This window comes from Rhipicephalus sanguineus, chromosome 6 (genome assembly GCF_013339695.2).
Source record: "Rhipicephalus sanguineus isolate Rsan-2018 chromosome 6, BIME_Rsan_1.4, whole genome shotgun sequence".
NCBI lineage: Eukaryota > Metazoa > Arthropoda > Arachnida > Ixodida > Ixodidae > Rhipicephalus > Rhipicephalus sanguineus.
Genome location: NC_051181.1, coordinates 60,068,885 through 60,092,267, shown reverse-complemented (window position 1 = coordinate 60,092,267; position 23,383 = coordinate 60,068,885). Strand labels below are relative to the sequence as shown.

At 46.9% G+C, this 23,383-nt stretch overlaps 1 protein-coding gene across 1 annotated transcript in view; it reads left to right on the top strand.

Moving 5' to 3' along the window:
• Positions 1-4,704: 4,704 nt before the first annotated feature.
• Positions 4,705-23,383, top strand: part of LOC119395813 (S1 RNA-binding domain-containing protein 1-like) — a 95,384-nt gene continuing 76,705 nt past the window's right edge. The window contains exons 1-5 of the mRNA XM_037662818.2: positions 4,705-4,977; positions 8,630-8,794; positions 13,029-13,118; positions 19,659-19,942; positions 20,977-21,094. Of these exons, the coding sequence (XP_037518746.1) occupies positions 4,759-4,977; positions 8,630-8,794; positions 13,029-13,118; positions 19,659-19,942; positions 20,977-21,094 (876 nt within the window). The 5' untranslated portion in view covers positions 4,705-4,758. The remainder of the gene's footprint in view (positions 4,978-8,629; positions 8,795-13,028; positions 13,119-19,658; positions 19,943-20,976; positions 21,095-23,383) is intronic.

Sequence of the window (23,383 nt, the reverse complement as noted above, 5' to 3'; positions counted from 1 at the left end):
ATTGGAACTTGCGCAATATAACTCGGCAGAGCCGACAAGTGCATAGCACCGCTCCTGCGACAAGAACCCCTGTGAGGAGCCGGGAGCCAGGTTTTAACACCTTGATTGCTCCTCCCAGTTCTCAGAAACTCAGCCCGCTTATTGGACCAACTGTAAATTCGTCTCCGGGGGCCTCCTCTCTCTCTCTGAAGCCTTCTGGTCCACCTGCCTGAGAGAGAGACGTGGGAAACGGCCGACAACGACATTCCTAGAAGTGCACTAAAAAAACACACACGATGGTGGCGTCGTTAAGCTCGTCTGACTGTGCTACATACACTGTGCGGCCGGTTAGTTAGCAGGACCCTCCTCGGCGGCATACCGTCTCCGTTGACAGGCGGTTCGCGGGCACTAAGCGAGATTTATTGGTGTCAGCGTCTCGGCTCCCTTCTCGTCGTCTCCCGGAATCCCGCGGGCCGCTGCGATCAGGGGCGTAGCCAAGGGGGGGGGGGGGGGGGGTTTCAAACCCCCCCGAAAATTTTCAATTTTGCTTGCGTATATATACACGCACACATACAAACGCACGCGCGAACATACAAAAAGTATGGTTGAACCCCCACCCCCCCGAAAAAAATTTCTGGCTACGCCCCTGGCTGCGATGGTTGTTAAATCGATGGTAAACAGGGCGCGGCTTTTGTTCGAACTGTTACGGGCAGTGAGAAGTGTTCGTCTGCACCACGGTGTAAGAATAAGTTATTATTCTTATTTAGTTAACTTATTCTTACACCGTGGTCTGCACCCGCGCCTCCTACGTTCGAATCGAACGTCGCTGCGCTTCGACCCTCGACTTCGGGGCTGGCTTCTTGGAAGACGCGCTTCTCGAAGACAGACACCACCATTCCCCCCCCCCCCCCCCCTCTCGTTACGCCAGACCTTACAATATGTCGGCAGGTATCCACAGTTAAGAGCATATCCAATTTGGTAATGGTAAAACTCAAAATTTTCTTCTTGTCTTTTTGAATGCTGTAGCCGCAATAGTACTGTAGATAAGTTACTGCAGTGAAGGTGTACTAATAATATTAATTGATATAACAATCATTAATAATAATGGAATACTTTTATTATTAATGTAGGAAATTCCTTATAGCTATGATCTGTACAAGGAAAGCGCGGTCGTAGGTTGGTGCATGGTGGAAGAGTTTCACACCACGAGCAGCCGGAAAGCCACCATAGTCGAGTGATGCTACCGGCAACAGGTGTGCAATTGTATAATTGCCCGGAAAGAAAACCGCGCGCACGTTCCCGCGTGATTGGCGCAAGTCACGTTTTTCATGAAAGGGCTATTTTGAGAAATAACGCCAAGCTGAGCGAGCAGTCGGACATTGTGGAACCGTGGTAGTGCTTCCGAGTCGAAGCTGAGAGCGCCTCCGAGCATAGGCATGCGCAGGTTTCCCCCTCAGTGGGGGGGGGGGGGGGGGAAGGGGGGGCGAACGCGGCCCCATTTCCCTATTTTAAAGGCCAACTCCGGCGATTTTTTGGCCATGTCAAAGTAATGGTGCTTTTATGTTCCTGAGACGCTCCTGTTACGGGCCCGATAGCAGAAATACTCGGCAAATTGGAGAATAATTTTAAATAAGCAAAAAAGCGCAACACAGAAACCGAAACTCCACCGAGTGTACTGTCTACGTATGACGTAGACGTTGTTACGAACAAACCGGAAGTCGTGCAAGGCATGCCAGTCACGCCGGCACGCACGGAGTGTGAAAACTGTGACAGCCGGGACGAGCAGGCGCACAGTGGAGAGGTGAGCACGCCGCGTATCAGCTGTAATCTATGCGACTGACAGTGCCGCGTCTGATAATGACAGTGTCTCGGCCAGCACAGCTAGCACAGCAGACGCTCGCTGTAGCGGCCGAAGTTAGCGGTGCGCTCGGCTGCGTCACTTCCGCCGCCTTCCCAACACTGACGTCCCAGACGTAATGTTGCCAATAATTGTGGGAAGCCAAATAAACGTTTGCAGACAATCTTTAAAATTCATTTGCAAACAATCTGCGCATGTCTCAAGCCTGTATTTTGGCATAGATGACGGAAACGTGCAAAGGAACGTATCCAGCGAATTTCATTGAGATCCATCGACCTCGAAAACTGGCCGGAGTTGGCCTTTAATAATATATAGTCAATGTGTGGAGCATACTTTGCGCCCCCCTCTTCTTGTGACTAGGGGGGGGGGGGCTGCCCCCCCCCCCCCGACCCGTGCGCACGCCTATGCCTCCGAGCTATCTGAACCTCCGAGCGTCTGCTATAAGTGGATTGTCAATCTTAGCACGCTCCGATTGGCTAAATCTTGACGGCGAGGGGGTCCGAGAACATGTCCGACAAGCCAACGTTTATAGAACCATGTCAGTTGCAAAACTGAGCGATGTTGCGCGGCGCCGCCACCATCAGCGACAGATGTGGCGCTGCTGTCGCAACAGGATTCACTCACTCCGGCCGGCGTTGCGGCGCGTCGCGTCAGTATCCGTGGAGGCTGCTTTCTGCGCGAACAGCTTGGCGTTTTCTGTTGTGCTTCGGATATGCTGCGTGTCTTCACCATGGCGACATGTTCTGTTCCGAGACACCCCGACATTTCTTTTGTGCCTAGGGTTACCAACTCTTCAATGAATGGAGTCGGGACGGGTCGAGGGGGGGGGGGTTCAATGGTTCGGCGCCTCTTCAGCTGGCTACGTGCTGCTCGCGACACTTCCTCTTGCTGGAGAATGTATCCGTAAAAATTGTCGCGTTTCGCACAGAAGTTCAGAGAAAGTAACTGAAGCCCTTCGCAGCCCTTCGTGCGTGCTATTCGTGAGAACTTGTGTTCTGGAGCGTGACGCGCGTTGTCGGGCGTGCGTTGGATCACATAAAAAGTTCTAACTGGACGGTACGGAATAAATCCGGGACATATAGCTGTCCCGACAGGGACGGCTCGCAACGCTGTATAAAAAGTCGGGACAGTCCCGCGAAATACGAGACGGTTGGTAACCTATTTGTGCCCCGCGTGACCTTGACCAGCGAGCGACGTGGGATCGCGCCATTCCTCGTATGGACAAGAAACTGTCCGACATATCACTTGTATGTGATATGCACATTCATGAGGAAGACATCCTGAAGACTTTCACTCACACGGTCAACGATAAGAATTAAGGTTGAAATCGCCAGCGGAAAGGAGCCTCGTCGAAGATTGCGTTCCAAAGGTATTCCCGAACTTGCCTGATTTGAGTGATTCTAAAAATTGTGCTGTAAATAATTTTTTACAGTTAATTAGAGCTGTCTTGATAAGGTTTAATGCCTGACACTGTAAATAAGTTGTGCCGTTTGTGTGCATCACACCATACATGCAATATCTGAAAAATTGTTTCTCTGCATTACGTGCGAAAAATAAATACAATTTTTCTTTTTGTTGCAGGACTGAAATTGTGGCGTGCAGTACACACTCGGCGATTTCACCACTCAATAATTACAAGTAACGGCAGCCGCGGTACAAAGTGAAAACTCCTCACTTCAAAAAAGTGAAAGTGAAGAATTATCGAAAAAAAAAATAGCGCGAAAAACTACGGAGCACCAGAAAAAGGACTACACAAAGATTTATTCGTTAACACCACGCAATACTTGCACAGTCAAAAACGAAAAAGATATAAGTAGCAACACGCTCAAGCATCCGCTTTATCTAAATAATTACGCTACGAGAATGCGCCATATAGTTAATTTCTTATAGGGTAATGGACAGACTCGTATGCTATGCTATCAAGCGTCAGTTATCTTGGACGGTCTTGAAAGCCATAGCTTTACTGACTTTGCCTTACCGCTGCTAAATGTTACTCAGTTTTAGATTGCAGCGCAACGAAAAATCGCGATAATATACAGTCGGCGAGTAAACAACCGAGCCCTTTCTGAACGGCTGCCCCGGCGTTTGCCACGCAGACTACGCGTTTTCGTCTGCTAGCAGAAGCTTGTTGCGCCGCCAGCGCCACCAAACCGGAAGCTGTCCCGGCGCCGCGCGAGTCGCGACGGTAGCGACGGGTTGGCTGACGCGGGGAGTTTTGCAACTTACCTGGTTCTATAAACGTTGCGACAAGCTGACCCTCCATGGCTTCGATCTCTATCCAATCAGAGCGTGCTACAGTGGTGGACACTTACCGAATACCACCCCTGCAGTGATACGAACTTGTTTCCAATAAAAATGAAATACTCTCCAGCGCCAACGTTGTTCAGCGCTCAAAGGCGACTTCACCATCACACTTGAAATCAGAACGAAAAAAAATTTAAATTTGCTTTAGGTTACATTTTAACTTTTTTCTTGTTAACAAATTGTAAAATTTACAGAAAATGTTGCGCGCAAATTATTTTTTGGTGGCGTGAGTTGATGTCGTTTTTTTTTCTACAAAATTAGACGGTTAAGGAACGACGGCTGGCTACCATGGCCACGTCGCAGCCGCGGGTTCAAACAGGTAAAAGCTGTGCAGTTTGTTACGGCATCGGGCCCGTTTTTATGCGAATTCTCGCTTTCCCGTTGTACCCTTGGAGTTCGCGAACAATCCAGTAACGTTGTATTGCATCTGGCTCGCGTGAAAGTGCTTCACCGAACCTCCCAAGCGTCGCGGTAAGACAACAAACCCCGCACTTGGCACCAGTTTTCGTTGCAGACGACAGTTTGCATCCCGCCTTGCGCGTTGAGACGCGTTTCTTTGTCCTCTGCAGGAGCCTTTTGCAGGTTTTCATTTTTCAGCCCGGCCGATCAGCTCTGCGATGGATGACGACAGCGTGTGCGTGATAGAGTCGCCGTCGTCGTCCGAGGCCGACGACAACGACGACGTGGACTACAGCCCCACGGCGCCTCGGGCTCGCAAGGCGGGAACCAAGAACCGCGCGCCGGCGCCTAAGAAAGCGGCCGCCAAGAGAGCTGCGACACCGCGGCGAAAGCAACCCGAGCTGATCGACCTGGTGTCGCCGGCTACCCAGGGCACGGTGAGTGCACGGACACGATGTGTTGTGTAGAGTCGTGAGCAACAACGAGAAAGAGCACCATGCAGGTTTCTTAATGAGCACCGATCACGTCACAGTAAACGTTTTCCTTCTTTTCAGTCTTCTCATGTAAACTCTGTGTATCGAGTCGACTAGTGCTGCAATGCGGGCATATCGGTATGAGCACCGACGTTTGGGCGAGTTGGTTTTGCTCAGCAGAGCACTGCCAAGCACACGCAAACAAAGACAGAGGGAGGTGATGTCAACACAAGCGCTTGTGTTATGATCACCTCCCTCTGTGTTTGTTTACGTGTGCTTCACAGTGTTCTGCTATGTCGGTATGGCATCTTGGAAAAATAAATGCGTTCAATTCACCACAGGGGCGTAGCCAAGGGGGGGGGGGGTGCAACCCCCCCCCGAAAATTTTCAATTTTGCATATGTATATATGCACGCACACATACAAACGCACGCACGAGCATACATAAAGTATGGTTGAACCCTCCCCCCCCCCCCCCCAAAAAAAAAAATTTCTGGCTACGCCCCTGATTCACCATCTGCAGCGCTCTGGACCGTTTCAAACAGCGGTGCACGAAAAGCTTGGCAATCGTGCAACACAAAATCCGTGGCGCAGGCAAGTGGGGAAACGAATGATGGATTGCCATCACTGAGATCGGGCTAGGTGCTGGTGTGCCGCCACGGTCCACGCTGTACGTTTCTGTACGCCTAGTGTAGCGCTCTCCACGACAGTTCAAGTGGTCACGATCCTCACACAAGTCGTTTTCTGACACAGCGGACACGCGTAAGCTGTATTCAAATGGCGCCCAAGTCCTTGTGCTGCGTCACCCGCTGCTTCGTGTCCGCACGTATGCACCAAGACGGCGTCGTCTGCATGCAGGGTGGCGAAAAATTGTGAAACAATCCAGCCCCTTCTCAGCATTTTTGGTAAAACGAATGGCGTGGTTCAATGGACGCCACTTCTGCACCAGTGAAATGGGTGGCACCTATGTCATCTAAGGTGCAGCATCTCTTGAACTGGTTCAGGTGGTGCAGGCGGATCAAACTGGTTTGATATGCCAAGTAGCGCCGTGAATGCATGTGCCTTGTGTGCATGTGTCCCCGTCTGTATGCACTAGAATATTGATCCGACTTTCCATAATGAACTATTAATAGGCTACAACATGCTCATCCTGCCATTCTTGCACACTTTGTTGCTAGCTCATCAAGGCCTTTTACGGGCACTGAACTCAACTTCACAGTGCTTGTCTCGTCCGTTTCATTTCTGTGTTCAAGTTGTCTTGTGCAATGCTACCGTGAATAAGTTCCACGTTGCCCATTTTGCCATTCTTGGGCCATAAACCTTAAGCCAACATCTTAAAGGGGTACAACACCATTTTTCAAAGATGAGTTTACTCTGCCATGCAAATCTCCTGTATACAGAGACGGCTCTGAACAAGTGTGAAGCTCGCCATATGCCGATAAGATAGATTATTTTGATATTAAAGTCAATTTTCCCATGGTGCACCTACCTACATCAACGCTAGCATGACGTCAGGCTGCAGTACTAAGTCTGGTGACTTCACGCAGCAGTCTGGCTAGTTGTGATGACGTCAGGTGCCAAAACTTCCATAATGGCCGCTTATGCATCACCAACGGAGCCACGGTGCGCAGTGACCATGGAAATGTCACGATATCTTGCGCAAGCACGTGACGAGAAGCTTATACTGTGTTGTGATGTCAGCGTACAGTAGGAACCGAAACTAGCTTTTCAAAATGTACTGTAATTACTTTTAGAGGGTGCACTCACGCTTAGCAGTACATTATCTAGGCTCTTGAGGGCTTGGCCTCTCATTTGACGCAAAAACACAACTGAAAATTTTCGTGTCAGTACCTCTTTAATACATAATATGTAGCCTTTCCCATCCAACACTGAGCACCTTTTATGTGGCACATTGTATCAGTGTTTAGCCACACCAGCCTCTCGAAGGCAATTTAAGGTAATACAAGCTACATCATTCATTTGTCAGCCTCATTTGTTAGTATTTGTAGGTGAGCATTCTATAAATTTGCAATGTTAAACGCAATGACTGCAGTAACGAAAAGTGTCGTGCTGCTAAGCATGAGGGCATGGGCACAATTTCTAGCCACGTCTGTTGCATTATGATGGGAACAAAATGTAAAAACATCCCGTTTACTTAAATTAGGTGCACGTTAGAGAACCTTGGGTAACTAAAATTATTTTAGAGTTCCCGACTAAGGCATGCCTTATAGTCATGTCACGGTTTTTGGCACTTAGAACTGCAGAATTTAATTTACAGTTTAATTCAGGACGGATTCTCAGTGGTAGTTTGTGCATTCGCCTAGGTTGACTCTAAAGCAGCATTGTCACAAATTCTTTTCAGGTGGTAACGTGTCCACTTATAATCACACTCACTCACCAAGAATAAGTTATCGCAAAGTTTATAAGTGTTCTTTATCAAGGCGAAAGCCTTGGATGCCTCATCATACGCGAAAATTGACAGGCAGCGGCGTCCCCTATTGGTGGCGTCAACACGAGTGATGCAAAATAGTCATCATCACACAATGATGACTTTTTTTTTTGTGATCATGACATCACAGATTGCCAAAATTTGTGACGTCATAAGATTACATCGTTACTTGCTTAAATGTGGGCCGATCACGGAGGCAGTGCAAAACCGTGTTAGGTGCAGAAAGCGTTTGGAAGGGGGACGTTGGAGGATGCATCCACTGAGGAGGAAAAAAAGATGGCTTTTACCTTCGAGTCGTCGTAGGCGAATGCGTAAGGGACCGTGTAATCTCCCCGTTGTCTTTTGATTCCTTAAAATCAGTGTGTTGAATCTTCCTTCACTATCTTCATACTGGCTGTGAGACATGTTTTAAGAGCAAAGCTGTTTAAGCTAGCTGTGCGGCCTATCAGAAAACTATCATCATCATAAACGTGTATGCGCCTCAGAAATTGGGTGAATCCCACTACTCACCACTGGTCCACTAAGAGAGAGAGCGAGAGAAATAGTGAAATAAAGGCATGAAAAGATAGAAAGACAGAGAAAGAGATAGAAAAAAAATAGAAAGCTCAAGAGAGAAATAAAGAGAAAGAAGGAGAGATAAAGAAAGGCAAGAAAGACAATAAAGATTAAAAGTGAGAAAGAGAAAGAACCAGAAAGGAAGAAATAGAGATGCAAAATAAAGATACAAGAAACAAAGAGAAAAAGAAAGAAATAGAAGAAAGAAAGAATAAAATAATGAGAAAGAAAGAAGGTCACCCAGCTGCGCTCTTCCTTCAGGCTTGGCACGACTAGTGCGAAGCTGTCGTATGGGAACGGGAAGGGCAACAGCGGCTGCGAGAAGGGCCCGAAGCGATGGAAACCGTACGCCAACGACGACGTGCCCATAGATCTATGAGAGGTGCGAACGCTCGGTTCTGGAGTTTGGGCACCCGCGTCGTCACTAACCTAGCTAAAGCCTAGCAACAACCAAGAAGCAACCAGATTAGACTTCAGAATCGTCCAGTTTCGCTGTTTCAAGCCTTGCGCGACTTAGCGCAAGCTTTGCCAATTTTTTCCTGCAAACGTGTAAATAGCTGACAAAGAACTTCTGCTTTTGTCATCTTGGTGAAGTGACCTCCGAAACGTGCAGGCTTCTGGTACGAAGGCGGCGCCAGCAGCTGGTCGGAAACGGAAACTCGGTGCAGCTGCGGCTAAGTCAGAAGCCTCCAATGGCGCCGAGGAAGCTGAAGCCAAGCCGTTGAAACGTGCCCGAACGGACTTGCCAGATTACATACCTTTGGAAGGCCCCATGAGGGTGAGTGAGCGGGACTTTGGTTATTTCATGTCAACTGCGTGCTGGCTGCATTTTTCATTCCTGTTGTTAAGAGGAAATCTAGTAGAACATCACCTAAATTAAACTGTACTAGTTAAGTTATGCCTCTGCAATAACCATTAATCTGCTGTTACCACCAGAGTAGGCTCAGAAAGCCAAAAAAATAAAGCAAGAGCAAAAGAAGTCTGCTGGTAGCATCTTGAGAATTTCTTTACAAGGTCAATATGATATGTTGAATATTGATGCCATCTTCTCTGGGTTAATTTATTATTGGCACATACGGACTGCTGATGGACAGATGAGATGCATAAAATTCGGGAAGTGACCGTTTCTCTTTTACTGCTTTTGCTGTCACAGAAATGTTTTTATGTATTTATGGAAAGTTGAATGAATTCCCTTTTTATCTATGCTGATTTAGTGATTTTATTTTGCGTATCTTTGAGAAGTGCATGTGTTACCAGAGTGGGGTCATATTTCCACTCGTGGCAAGTCTGGAAATGTCTGCGGGCTTTGTGGCAGATACCGCATAAAAATTCACAGTGCCATTTTTTAGCGGCGCGTGAATAATCCAAATTTCGAATTACGAATCGAACAGCATTCTCTTCAATTTGGTACTCAAATCGAATAGTGCATATTGTAAATAAAAAGTATTTTTCTAATATTTTTTGAATAATCAGTACTGACAATAAAACCCTAAAGGAAAGAAACACTGGAACAGCGAGCGGTCATTTTTTTTTAATTATTGAATAACTAAGATGCATGCAGCCTCAGCTTTCCCAGGAATATTGATGCTATTAGCCCCGAGAAGTTGGGGTGGCGCCGCCTGGTGGGAGGCTTGGACGACGTCACGGCACGGACTCTTCGACGCTTGCAGTAGCCCGTCTACATAACGCGTGCTCGCTTCGTATGCGGTGTTCCGCTGTTTACGGTCGTTTTTCGCCTGGCTCAAGCTTCTGATGAAGGACGAAAACAGCATCGACAATGCTCGTAGTAAGACGACAAAAAACCGTACATTATTGCAGTGCAAGCGCCAACGGTGCCCACGCTCTGTCGTACACACTTTGATCAGGTTCGTTGTCGTGTCGCGCTGCTAACCTCGAGAACGGGAGCAATTCTCAGCCACGGCAGCCACATTCGAACAGGAGTGAGCAGCAAGAACATGTATGTGCATAGATACACGAGCACATTAAGGAATGCCAGGTGGTCAGAATTGTTTCACAGTGAGCCTCATAATCACGTCGTGGTTTTGACACGTACGACACCATATTTACATTATTAGGTTGCACTGTTCTCGGGCGATTCCTTTCAGATATATAATAGTTTCACCTCCACAAGTGTTATTTGCATCGGACGCATGGCCATACCCGCAGACAGCGTTTTTGCCGGTGTACGAAGCCCCGCACAGTCACAAAAACACATGCAGTATCGAAGCTCACAAAATATCTCGAAAGCGCTTGCCCGAGAATACTGCCACAGTTGTGTTTCTTTTTCCTGTGTACTGGCTTACTCATCATGTTGTTTAGTTTCGCTTTTCCTCGAAATAATTTCGGGGCTTCATTTCACTACAAAAACAAGTGGAGGTTAATTGCGGACACTTCTTATTGCTGTTGGGTTGTGTCTTCGTGCAGCATCTTATCAATAGCGCTGTTACACTTGTATAAGTACTAGTTTAGATAGCCAGCTCGTAAATTATTTTCCTTGCATTTGATTACCCCTGAACATCATGACGTGCGAGACCAATCATTGACTCATTGAGGCGAAGGACGTTCAAATATTACATGAGCCACGTCACTGAGAACGCCATCGAAACAGTTCAGAATGCTCATATCGATATTTAGGAGTGTTTTTTTTTTGCAAGCGATTGCTACCAACAGTGCTCCCACGTGAATTTAACATCACTGCTTGTGACGCAGCAGTTGTGATGATGTGTGATGCAAATTAGGGTACACGGCCACATAATCCCAGACGACTGTTGAGAAGAAATCGTTACATAATCCAAGTATACTAACATCTCAGCATTTCCGAAACCGTTTTGTGTGTGGCACATAGGCGTGCGCAGGGTTGCCCATTAGGGGGGTCAAATGTTCACTGCAGCGCCCCCCCCCCCACCCTACTAAGTCAATGTATGGGGCAGATTTTGTGCCCCCCCCCCCTCTTAGGTGACTAGAAGGGTCAATGTACGGAGCAGATTTTGCTTCCCCTCTTAGGTGAATAGGGGGGCCGGCCGCCGCCCCTGCCCCCCCTGTGCGCTCACCTATGGTGTGGCAGTATTATTTTGTTTAATGTTGTGGATATATTATGTAAATCTTTATGATAGACAGATTCATCCAAAGTGTCCTGTAGCAGAAAGCGCAACTTCGTCAAATTACCTAGATAATCTGCCGAGGCAGACGTACAATGCAGTTAGTGAATTGAAAATATCCTAATTTTATGTGTAATTGTACGGGACACATGCTCTAACCATGGAGTGTACGCCAAATTGTAATGAAGTTAGAACCATTAGCGTAAATGTTTCTTTAGCACCGATTTCTTGGAATACACGGTGAAAACAATGAATGTCTTGCTTCTTGCAAGGAATATCTTCTGTTTGGACAGGAGTTTGCCCATTATAAGCTATAATATTCAAATATTCTGCAGCGTACTTAACTTTCACTAGTAGAGAAAACATCCGCCTTCTACCTTAGGAGACTTGAATCGCGAGAAAGCAGTAACCACCACTGCACTGAGAAAGAGCGGGTACATGGTGGGCGCCGAAAAAGGTGATCCTTGCCTGCAGAGCCAGTGAGTCCTTGCCGTGACGTCACATAGCTGCAACTACCGTGCCGCCAGCATTCGTTCTCGGGGCTTATATTGATCACTGGATGGAGGTGCTTTTTTTGTTTTGTTTTGTTTTGTTCTGTGCTAGGATATTAGCACAGAACGGTTTTCACAATTTACTGATGTTTGGGATAAGTTCACAAGGAGTGAGTGTTATTTATCTCATAAGATAATTGTTAGCATTATGTAGGTGATATAAGGTATTTTTTGTTTGCATTTTCATTGAAAATAGGCTCCTGCATGTTGTTTCCTGCAATTTTAGGCATATGTTTCCCTTACTGTGTTAGGCTTCGTCGTGTAAAGTTTTTACTATGCTGCAGCTGCATTGCATCAGTCGGTTCCTGTCTTCATCTTGCACTAATTGAAGGTGTGGAATACGGCTGCATTCACCTACAGAAGTGCAATTTTTATGCACGTTTACATGAATAACAGCAGACGCAAGTGCTCTCTGTGTGAATTATTCTTGCAGATACGTTGATGTTTACTTGCTTTTGTAGCTAATACCCATGCCGGGGTCTCCTGGTATACTGTATGCCTTCACGTAGTATGTGAGGGACTATTGGTCAGCTGGCTGCTCATAAAAAGATCACTTGCTTCGTGATGCCAGCAGGCAGATAAAGAGTGTTCCACACTCGCTGTCATGGCTACTAGCGGCGCTGACTAACACTCCTACATTTAAATGCACATATATATAGTACCCCATAAAGTGAACGGGAGGACGACCGCTGCCGTAGCTCAGTGGTAGAGCATCGGACGTGTTATTCGAAGGTCGCAGGTTCTGTCCCTGCCAGCGGCAAGTTATATTTTCATCCACTTTACTTTCTTCACATTTATATCCTAATTAATACAAATAACACCCCCAATACTTTCCTTAGCTTTCTTTCCTGTGAGTTCTAATTAATGATGGAAGTCTGATGTTTCCTGTGCGTCTGTGCTAGAACCAGACCTTTTTCTAGCACTTGGGTGACATGTGGCAGTCCACATCGCCAGGCTCACTGATGTACAGGGGTCGCATGTCATTCCCACAACACTACTGCACTGCGCTGAATGGGCTGATAAGGTTCAGTAGTGGTCAAAAGTTCCTAGGCCGCTAACTCATGTAATTCTATGGCAGTGTGGCCTGGGAACTTTTGACCACCACTGCACCTCATGGGCACATGCAGTGCAGTGACAGCAACATATCATGCCGGAGTGTTGCGGGAACGAAGTGTGAAAAGTGTATTCGAATATATACGTGCCTGTAGATTCCTTGCTGGGACTGGACAACAGAAACATTATGCATGGGAAAACGTATAAGTGAGGGAGGTATAAGCGGAGTTTTACTGTTCGTACAAAAATGCAGTATGGATTCATGTTTCCCAGCAGTGAAAAAGACAAAGTGGAAGTTGTTGTCACGCAGCCTGCACCGCCCGTGCCTCCCAAGAAGCCCATGGCAAGGCCCCGTCCTCGCAAGCCTGCGGCCACATTACCAAAGAAGCTGAAGCTGGAGGTAGGAGTCTGGCAGGATGCAGTGGTGTCTGCAAGCTTCTTTTATTATTTCTTTCAGGCATCCGAGACAATTTTAAACGAGCTGTGGCTTACCGCTGTTTCAAGTGGTTGATGTTTGCGGCCAACTTGAAAGGTATGAAGGTGTGATGTTAAACACAGCCTACCCCTAGGGTTAGCTGTGTTTGCAGGCCACCTGTAGGAGTAATGCTGGTGGAGTAACACCTTAGGAGTAATGCAGCCCACCCTGTGGTTGGGCTGCATTAATCTAGCAGTAACTTTAATCAGCCAAGCGTGGTCATGTGCCTTATCTTGAGGGGGATCAGCCAACGGCTCATACCTTAGTACATGCTGTGCTCTTACCTTTTACTTTGCCTTGAAGCCACAGAGAGCATGGTCGCTTCGCTTGCTGGAGTAGCCGTGTTCCCTTGCACCGCCATTGTTGCAGTTACATGACACTGGATCCTAAAGGAGGTAGCTGCTAGCCTTACTTCGTATAACATTCTAATTTGTTGCTGTCGCTTTCATTGTTTTGCTCTTGTAGCGAAACTGTGACTTTTATTGCGATAGCAATTATATGGACACTCTCGACCGGTTTTTACCGTCGCCGTCACGTTCCGTGTAAAGTTCATATCAATAACGTCCCCCCGCGCACCGTATGTTCTACTCGCGGGTTAAAGCGCGCGAGCAGGGTTGACGAACACGGCTGAAGCAGAGATGAAACAAGCCTACCAATCTCTGTTGCATGGAGGGCGCATGCGATAGCATCACCCCGCATGCCAGGCCTGCCGTCAATTGCCGCTCAAGCAGAGAGGAAGCTCCTCGCCCGTCTTGAAGGAGCATGAAAGAATACAGGGGGGGAGGGGGGCATGTGTCGCTTGAGCAGCCACTGTGATCTTTGATTATAAAGGCGCTATCACTGGCGCATGCACTATCTCGTCAGCAGGCATCAGCATGCGGCATGTATACCTTTCTGCGCACTGTGCTCTCAATGGCAATAGACTACGCGAAAAGCGCTTCTCTCCTTGGAGCAGCCTTATTCTCTTACACCAGCGTTTTGTAGAGTTACGCGAGACCGGATCCAAAAGAGTTAGCTGCCAGCCTTACTTCGTATAACATTACAATTTGTTGCTGTCGCATTCATTGCTTCGCCCTTGCGGTGAAACTAAGTTTTCTCTCCTACGCTCTTACTTGCACACTCAAAATCAAAAGCAAGCTTGAGTGCTGTGTTTCTATAAAACGTTTATTTTTTTTTTGCCATGAGACGGTTTCACTGCGAACTTCAAGACTAGTTGCAACAGACGGCGAGTTTCCAGTTGTGAATTGCCTAATAAAAGAGTCTTAAAAAAAGATTTCAAGTTTAGTTGCATTGATCTATTTTTGATACTTGATATTGTCACGTAGTCTTGCTACTAGTGCGGTAGGAACCTGAAAACAGTCTGGGAGGCAACCACTTTATTGGTCGAACATGCGCCTGAATTCCTCGGCGGTAACGTCGACAGGCGCGGCTGTTGGTAGGCGGAAAGAATGCTGCACCTCGGTGCTGTGCGCTCTTTTAAAACAAGGCGTAGACCATGTGTGACGTATCTTATCACAGTGATTCGACTCCTGCGCCAAAGTGCGCCAAATAGGATTTGCTGCGCCATCCTGATAATCTCGACGGAAATTGCGCCAAAGTGCGCCAGAGTCTCGGGTTTGGGGTCGTCTATCACCGGCAACTGCACCGCCGGCATGTCAAAACATGTTCAGCTTGATCTTGGCGCCGCCAAAGTCACAACCACAGACCAAGAATTATTCCGCTGAATAGCTCACGCGTGCGTCGCGAGTAAGCCGTGACGCCATGCTCGTTGCCGATGCAGGTTTTGTTGTGCGTTTCGGCTTCACGGCAAAACGAACTCTTTGCAGAGGCTCGTGACGTATGGGCCAATCGGTAGCGAGAAAGTGTGGCGGCGATTCATCAGTGCACGTTGTCTGTTCCAGAAACGCTTCTGATAGCTCATTTCAAGCATCGCACGGCACGTAATTAAAGCACTGTTCACTACCTATACGCGCGACGCTAAAATGCCTGTCACTTCTGTTTCTGGACATCGCGGAATGAAAAATGTACTTTCTTCATGTACCTTCATCCAGAAGAGCTTTTTTGTAATTCCTTCCACCATGCAGCACACCCGGGTTCGTAATCGCTCTTGCGGTAAATACCCCCTAAAAGGCTCTGCCCTTTCGAGCTCTTGAGTGGTGGGGCACGTCCCAATTCGAAATTTAAAAAAAATGTAATTTCGATAATAAAAGCATGCCTCCTGGTTGGAGCAGCTGTAATTCGGTTTTAATACGCTCAGCCCTCTGTAATGGGCCCGTCGCTGATGGCCCTGACGTCGGAATGCTCAATGTGAAGCGGCTACGCCATGTTACACGTCCTCCCCTCGCCTTCCAGGGTCCATAGCTGACGGTTAAAAAAAAAATCACAGTTTAATTTAAGGTCGAAGCAATGAATGCGATACCAACAAATTGTATTGTTATACGAAGTAAGGATAGCAGCTGACTCTGTTGGATCCGATCTCGCGTAACTCAACTAAACGCTGGTTTAATTGAGTATGGCCGCTCCAGCAGGGACTGAAGCTGTTTTTGTGCTGTCAGTTTTTAAACACGAAGTAAGCATTGAGAACACAACAAGCTTACGAGCCATCTCCTGATGCCTCGAGATAGCAATGCCAGTGACCTTCGAGCAACGCACCCCCCCCCTTTTCTCCTCCCCTGGCGTCACTTTATGCTGCTACGAAAGACGGGTTGGGCGTTTCCTGTTTGTCTGATGAGCAATCGACGGCAGTGCTCGCACGTGCGGCGCTGTTATCGCATATGCGTCCTCCGTGCGACGGAGAACGCCGGCTCGTTTCATCTCCGACGCGTTCGTCGCCATATAGCTCGCAATCTTTCGCGATCAACTCGCGGGTAGAACATACGATGCGCGGAGTGATGTTATCAATTTGGAACATGACGGTGACGGCAAAAACTCGTTAAGGATGTCCATATAATTGCTCTCGCAATTGAAAGAAAAGAAATTGAGGAGCCATTCCACTCTGTGAGGTGGATGACCAGCGAAGCTGTTTAGCGCACGGCACAGTGGCGACACGGTGGAGACCAGTTTGATATGCAAGGCCAGGTTGCTGAAGGCCAGGCTGTTAGCGTTATTAATGTGAAAGTCTTAGATGCCTCGTCAAATACAAAAATTGACCGCCGGCGTCGGCGGTATCCAGAGGAGTGATGCAAAAAGAATTATGACGTGATGACGTCATCATGATATCAATTGCTAAAACTTTATTTTTTATCTTTATTTTTATTTTCGAATACTGCAGCCCAGTTATGGGACTATTGCAGGAGTGGGTACACAGCAAGAAGTAATAAAAGGTACGCAAACAAAAACAGGTGAATACACAAGTACAGTGGCCGGTCATAGAAATACAAAAATTTTATAAACAGAGTTATACAAACAGTGCAAAGTAGCAAGGTTTACAGCACACTGTCTTTTAATGCCTTCAAAAATTCACCTTTCTGAAAAGACCGAATGTGACCTTGTATGAGGTTCCACATTTCAATGCATCGAGGAAAAGAGGTGTATTTGAAGAAGTCAGTGCGAAGATGAAACACAGATACATTAAGTGCATGGCTGTTTCTGGTGGATGATCGTTTGGCAGGTGTTATATAGTTGTTGTGTGATGAATATTGCGGTGAATGAAATAAAGAGTGAAAAAGTTTCAGAGACTCGATGTCGCGTCTTTTAGAAAGTGATGATAGATCAAGTTGCGCTAGATGGCATGATGGTGAGAAATTACGATCATAGCGTCTGTAAATGAAGCGAATAGCTTTTTGCTGGATGGATGCAACGCGTTTTATGTCAGTGATTTTATAAGGGTACCGTACAGTGGCGCCATACTCAATGATCGGTCGTACGAAGGTTTTGTATGTTAGCAGTTTTGTTTCCCTTGGGGCTAAACGTAGTGAGCGGTTAAGGTATCCAAGTTTTATCAGAGCCTCGTTGCATGTTATATTGATCTGACTTGACCAAGATAAGTTAGTAGTGAAAAGGAGGCCAAGGTACTTATATTGTGAGACCCGCTGCACTACATAGTTATTAAAAGAATAATTAAACATAGATGGGGTTTTCTCTCTACTGAAACACATAGCAGCTGTCTTTTGGAAATTAATGCTCATCTGCCAATTTTGGCACCACCTGCAAAATTTTAAGAACGATGTATGGAGTGTATGATGATCATCACGTGAATTTATTACGTGATATAAAACGCAGTCGTCAGCGTAAAGACGAATTTTAGCGGAAACTGTGTCGGGTAGGTCATTTATATATAACAGAAAAAGTAATGGCCCTAGCACGGATCCCTGGGGCACTCCGGAAGATACACTTGCTTTAGATGAATGGAAAGTGTTAAATGATACATATTGGCTACGACTTAAAAGGGAACTACTAATTCAGTCAACAAGCAAAGGGTTTTTTAGTAAAAGATTGAGCTTATATGGGAGTTTTGAATGGATGACAGTATCAAAGACGTTAGAAAAGTCTATGAATAATGCGTCCACCTGAAGACCTAAGTCAGGAGCTATAGATATGTCATGAGTGAATTCTGTCAGCTGAGTGGTGGCACTGAATCCATGCTGAAACCGTGCTGTGTATTGGACAGAATATTGTTAGTTTCGAGAAAATTGATGATGTGTTTGAAGACAATACGGACCAATAGTTTGTATGAGTGAGAGGTTAATGATATTGGCCTGTAAGTTAATACAGATTGCCTATTTCCTGATTTGTGGAGTGGAAGGACTTGTACAATTTCCCACGATGATGGAACAGTTGATGTGGGAAATCACACACTGTGATTTCCCACACTGTGAAATCACATGGTGATCTCATCACATGACATCGTTGCTTTGCACTTCCTCAATGATCGTCCTCAATGATGTGATGTGTGATGATCTCGTAGGTTCAAACCAGCGCTTTCGCGAGTCCATCTGTTTGAGACTGTAGCAGAGTCCGAAAGTCAGCTTTGCCGCAATGCCGACGCGTTATGGGGTGAAGCAGACCAGAAATTCAAAGGGGCCGCTATCGCGGCGCCGTGCGGCGATGTTACGAATAAGCAGCGGAAATGCACGGAGGCGTGTTGGCAGCAGCTGGCAAACGCGCCAGTACGGCTTAATCGCTGATAACCCTTACGATAAGCATCTACAGTTCGGTAGTGCACGTGGCCTAGCGCAGTTGCATGCGTACTGCACGCATTTAATAGGCGAGAACCCAAATGCGCCGCGCCGCCATTCTTGCTGCCTCTTTCTGCGAGACCGCTAAGTGCACCGCGTAGACGCGTTGCCTTCGTGGACGAAACCAGCTCACCATTGCCGCGCCCGTGTGCGGTCAGGAACTAAGTGCGCATCACGAAACCTTTCATGATAAATGCGTGCGTACGATACAGCAACAGTAAAGTGACGGCGTCAGCTTAGTTGGCGATGTGCTGCACACAACTAGAAACGATCAGCTTGACACGGCAGCGAATGCTGCGTATCGGTGGCGATTCGGTGATGTGTGTGCTCATGTTTACATGCGCACACGCATCGGGGAAAGCCGGTCGAGTCGTCCGCTCTTCCGCCACAGTCTTTGTGTTCCGCGTCATCGTTTACAAACGCTTCATGCGAGATAGCCGTAATATATTCCGCGCTTTGTTGTTATCAGCGGCGCTCATCACGCGATGCAAAAGTGGCGGTTGGCACGTACGTAGTTAAACGGGGTTCGCGGCAGGTACCGAATGTATTTGCGAGAGCCTGGGCGCGCACCAAAATGCCTGATAATTGTACTGGGAGGCATTAAAGCTATTTTGGACGTGGCTGTGGCGATTTTGACCACTTGAGCAGAATAAAAAAGCATGAATTTATTTTTTCGGACTGCCCGATTTTTCGGACGATTTCGCGATCCCTAGGAAGTCCGAAAAATCGGCAGTTGACTGTACTCTCCTCCTCTAGTATCCTCTCCTTCAAGTGGTAGAGTGCTGCGCATGTTCAGCCCAGCGCTTCCTTCGGTTGACTCCTCTGAAATGCGGGCTCGACATGCCGACATTCTCTCCTGCGCAGCACCACGATGAGCGCCAGCGCATGCCCGTCCCCTCCCCCTCTCTCTCCTCTCCTACGCTGCCACCCTTTCGCGCGCCTGTAGACCGTGTTCCCAGCTCGCCCTGTGAGAATTAACGGCCAGGCTAGAGGGAAGACACGACGCACACAGCGTTCCTCTTCGCGTTCCACGACGCAAGGTCGGTAGCATGCCCAATGAATGCCAACGGAACGCGATCGTGCAAGTGCTCCGGCTTTGCATGGCCTCATGGTCCCCTTTAGCGGGAGATGGTGTAATTTTTTTTTGTCACTAAACCTCTCAGTTGATGTCCAGCGCCTTTCCTGTCTATGTGTCTCTACCTTGAGTTAGCTGTGATTTGTGCTTGCTGAGATTTCTAAGTTGAGCTCTAGGCTTCATCTGTTGGTGTGCTTCCTCGCCTCGCCGCAGAAGGCAACATCGTCGGTGTCCTCGGTAGCCAAGGACCCAACTGCCGGTACAACACCGGATGCGGCGATTGACGTGGAAGCCGAGTGGGAAGCCCGCTACGGCTGGCGCGTCGAGGAGGCGGTGGCCTCGACGGTCGGCGTGCAGGTGGATGTAGTGCGCAACGTGGTGAACATGCTGTCCAACGACTGCACCATCCCGTTCATCGCGCGCTACCGTCGCGAGCAGACGGGTGGCCTCCAGGCGGACGGACTGCAGGATATTCAGGACACCTATGCCAGCCTTCTGTGAGCACACCATTCACCTATACGCGTACTTAACTTTTTTATAGGGTAGAGCCTTGAGTGACTGATCCAGAAACAATTTGAACTGCACGGCTGTTCTCCGAAAGTTGTATGTATTTCAACTGGGGGGGAAAAAAGTGAAAATTTGAATTCTTGAAGCGACACTCAAGAGAAAGAACGATTTTTCTCGTATTAGTAAATTACTTTTTCATGATACAAGTACCAAAAACACTATGCTCACCACAAGTAGACACTTGGTAAGCAAGAAACACGCAAAAAGAAAATGCGGATGGCGACGTCACCTTGAAATTCCCAGGCCAAACTCCGTGACATCATAGATTCTGACGGCGTCTAGTTCCCAATCATAAAAATTAAGTACAAGTTCCAGGATATTTCGTTGGGGTGGTATCGCCAAAATATGAAAGATGCACTTTGAAATTCATGACGTCATGCATGGAGATTTCGGCACCAAAGGTAAAAAATGAAACTTTGACCTTGATTTTCTCTTTTATTAATAAACCTATAATGGTGAAATCAACGACATAAGAGTTTTCAGAGTAAAATTTACCAATCCAAACCAATTCATTGTTTCACTTTTGTATCAGATTGCAGTTTATCAGTGTAACTGTAGACATCACACTGATACAACTGTAGCGTTCCTTTAAGAACCACCCAACAGTTATTTTGAATGAAATTTCCTGCCCCTGTTAGATTGCCTTTCAGAAAAAAAATTGAATTGCATTGCCCCTGATGTCAAGCAGACTTATTCAATCATATGAGCTATAAAACTCCGCATACGCTCCATGTGTCAGAATCCAGGCATGGCATTGGTCAAAATTACTGAGACATGCTGAGGAGATACAAGAAATTACATTTTTGTGTGTTTAGCATTGTACAGGACCGCAAGCAATGTCGCACTGATGAAGTGAGCAGTGCGTTAACGTGCACAGTTCGCTGTATTTTTTGCACGTGATATTGACTGTGAACTGTTGCATTATCTCAACTTCTGCGTACCTGCTGGCTGTTTTGCATTGCAGGCAAGTGAAGAAAAAGGCTCGCACCATATTGGAGACGCTGACTAAGGAAAACAAGGGGGACCCCAGCGTGCGCAAGCTCATCATTGGTGCACGCAGCAGCGTTGAGCTGGACCACTTGGTAGGTGCATACCACGGGTGGCACGATTATCATCATCATGTTTGTTTGTAGTACAGTGAACCGGGCTAGTTAGTATTCATTCATTATGTGACAGCGCTGTGTCCTGTTGTATGTGTGCCTTCGAAAGCTTTCCTGTTCTTTTCGTGCTGTTACATAATGAAGGAAGTTTATTTGTGCCTTTCGCTAAGCAAAGTGATCACATATTACCCTCACCTTGCGCTAACCAATTCCTCGTTATGTCTGCCACTTTCCTAAATTTCATCATGCTCCAAATTCTCCACCTTTATGAACTACACTTTTCTCCCCTTGGCACCTGCTCTGTCGCTCTAATGCGCTGCCATTTTATCAACTTTTTTTTGGACTCTTGTCCCATAAACTTTTCTGTTCAACAGTACATTATGGTCAAGAATGTTAATCACTATGAAGGAGAATTCACGCTGGCCAGTTGCAGATGTCAAGTGGCCAAGTTGCCTTAAAAGTGACCCCTTTCTGTTGGCCATGCATGGCTCAATTTTTATAGCGAATCTGTATATGGCTAAGATCCGAGATTTGATGGCGTGTGCGAGTGAGACGTCTAGTTTCCTCAGGCTCTCCAAGGTGGTGGTCGCTGAAGCGTGATAAAACCAGCAGCTGCCGCATTCGCACTCCACCAGGACACATGCGTGCCTTGCGTCAAGAGTAAACAATTCATAAAATAAAAAAAGATCCTGGGCCTTCATATTTTGATATAAGATGGCTTATATTGGTGCTGGAGAAACATCTTTCCAGCAATCCATCTCTATTTAAAGGTGAAATCGTCTTTGAGGGGACCGGTGTGAGCTTGGTCTTTGTAAGCTGGCTTTCCCACTGGGGGAAACATGAAGCATTTAACAAAATAGTACAAAAAAATACTCTAGGGCCATCATATTTTAATATTATGGTTTATTTTGCTTCTGACAGCATTTCTTTCTAGCAGTTCATTTGTGTTTAAAAGTGAAGCCGACTTTATGAGAATGGGTGTAAGCTTGGTTTTTGCAGGCTGGCTTTCCCGCATTATTTCTTGCAGTGAAGCCTACTCATAAGCTTGATGGCGGTGTCGTCGTCGATGTGTCGCGATAGACTCTGCACATTGGTTTGAACGGTGATAGGCACATTCGCAACTTGGCCTTTGATACCAAACTGGCCTCCGCCATGTCACCTCTGTGTTGTGTGCTAAACAGCTTCACTGGTCATGCACCATCACAGAGTGGAATGGCTCATAATTTTTTGTTTTGGAGCTGGAGCCATAAAGCCTATCAACCAACCAGCAACGCTTGAGTAGGACATGGGAATATGCTGATGGTTATTTCACATGGTGATGGCAGCAGTATGGGCAGGTGCAAACTGCGCCAATAGCGAGGCATTTCACTGTGGCTACAGTGAAACAACAGGCCCCAGGTGACCTTTTACGCTTTCTATGTTTACTAGTATTCACTTATCTGTGCGAATGAAGCTGTTACTTTTCAGCACATTGCTGTACTTGACCTCTTGAACTCTGTCATCTGAAATGCACAGAAGTTTTGTGGTTTTTTTTTTCAGCTTTCACATGTGAAAGGTGTGTCATAGATGTACTTGGTTCACTCTATAGTAGAGTTAAACCTCGATGCAGCGGAATTGGTAAAATTAGCAATTTCCTTTGTTATGTTGATATTTGGCTGTTTTGCAAAATATAGTCACTGTTGAATTTTTTTTCCTAGCAGGCATCGCATGAATTTTGTTGAACCTGATAGCTGGTGACCACATTTACAGTTTGGCATCGTGCCATCGAAGTCCGCATCACGGTGCCGTTATTACAGAATGCGGAAAGCTGAAAGAAACGCAGTTCCAGCACACAGTTGTAATCAGTAAAAGGTGTGAGTAAAAGTAAAATTCATAATGAACGCTTATCAACTAGTCCAACTTACCATTTTGTTCTAAGTGAAGCTGTCGCACACATTCCGTTGCTGTAGCTTGCCATCAGAACCTTAAAGGGGTACTGACACAAAAATTTTGGCCTCGCGTTTTTTTGCTGCAATGTGTTGCTGGGGGCCTGTTAGTCATAACACGGCACATCGTTTGCTGCAGCGCGCGACAGATAATTAATTACAGGCTCCTCATTACCGACCAGTGTCAGTTTCGGTTTCAAAAACGACAAGCCTCCGGGTGCAACTATCACCACCTAGCGGCTGCAGCGCTCGATCACGTCAGCACACAGAAGTGTGACGCACTTCCGCGCTGTTCGCGTCGTCTCCTCACATTCGCGCGCTTGCCGCACGTGCTGCGCGATGTCGT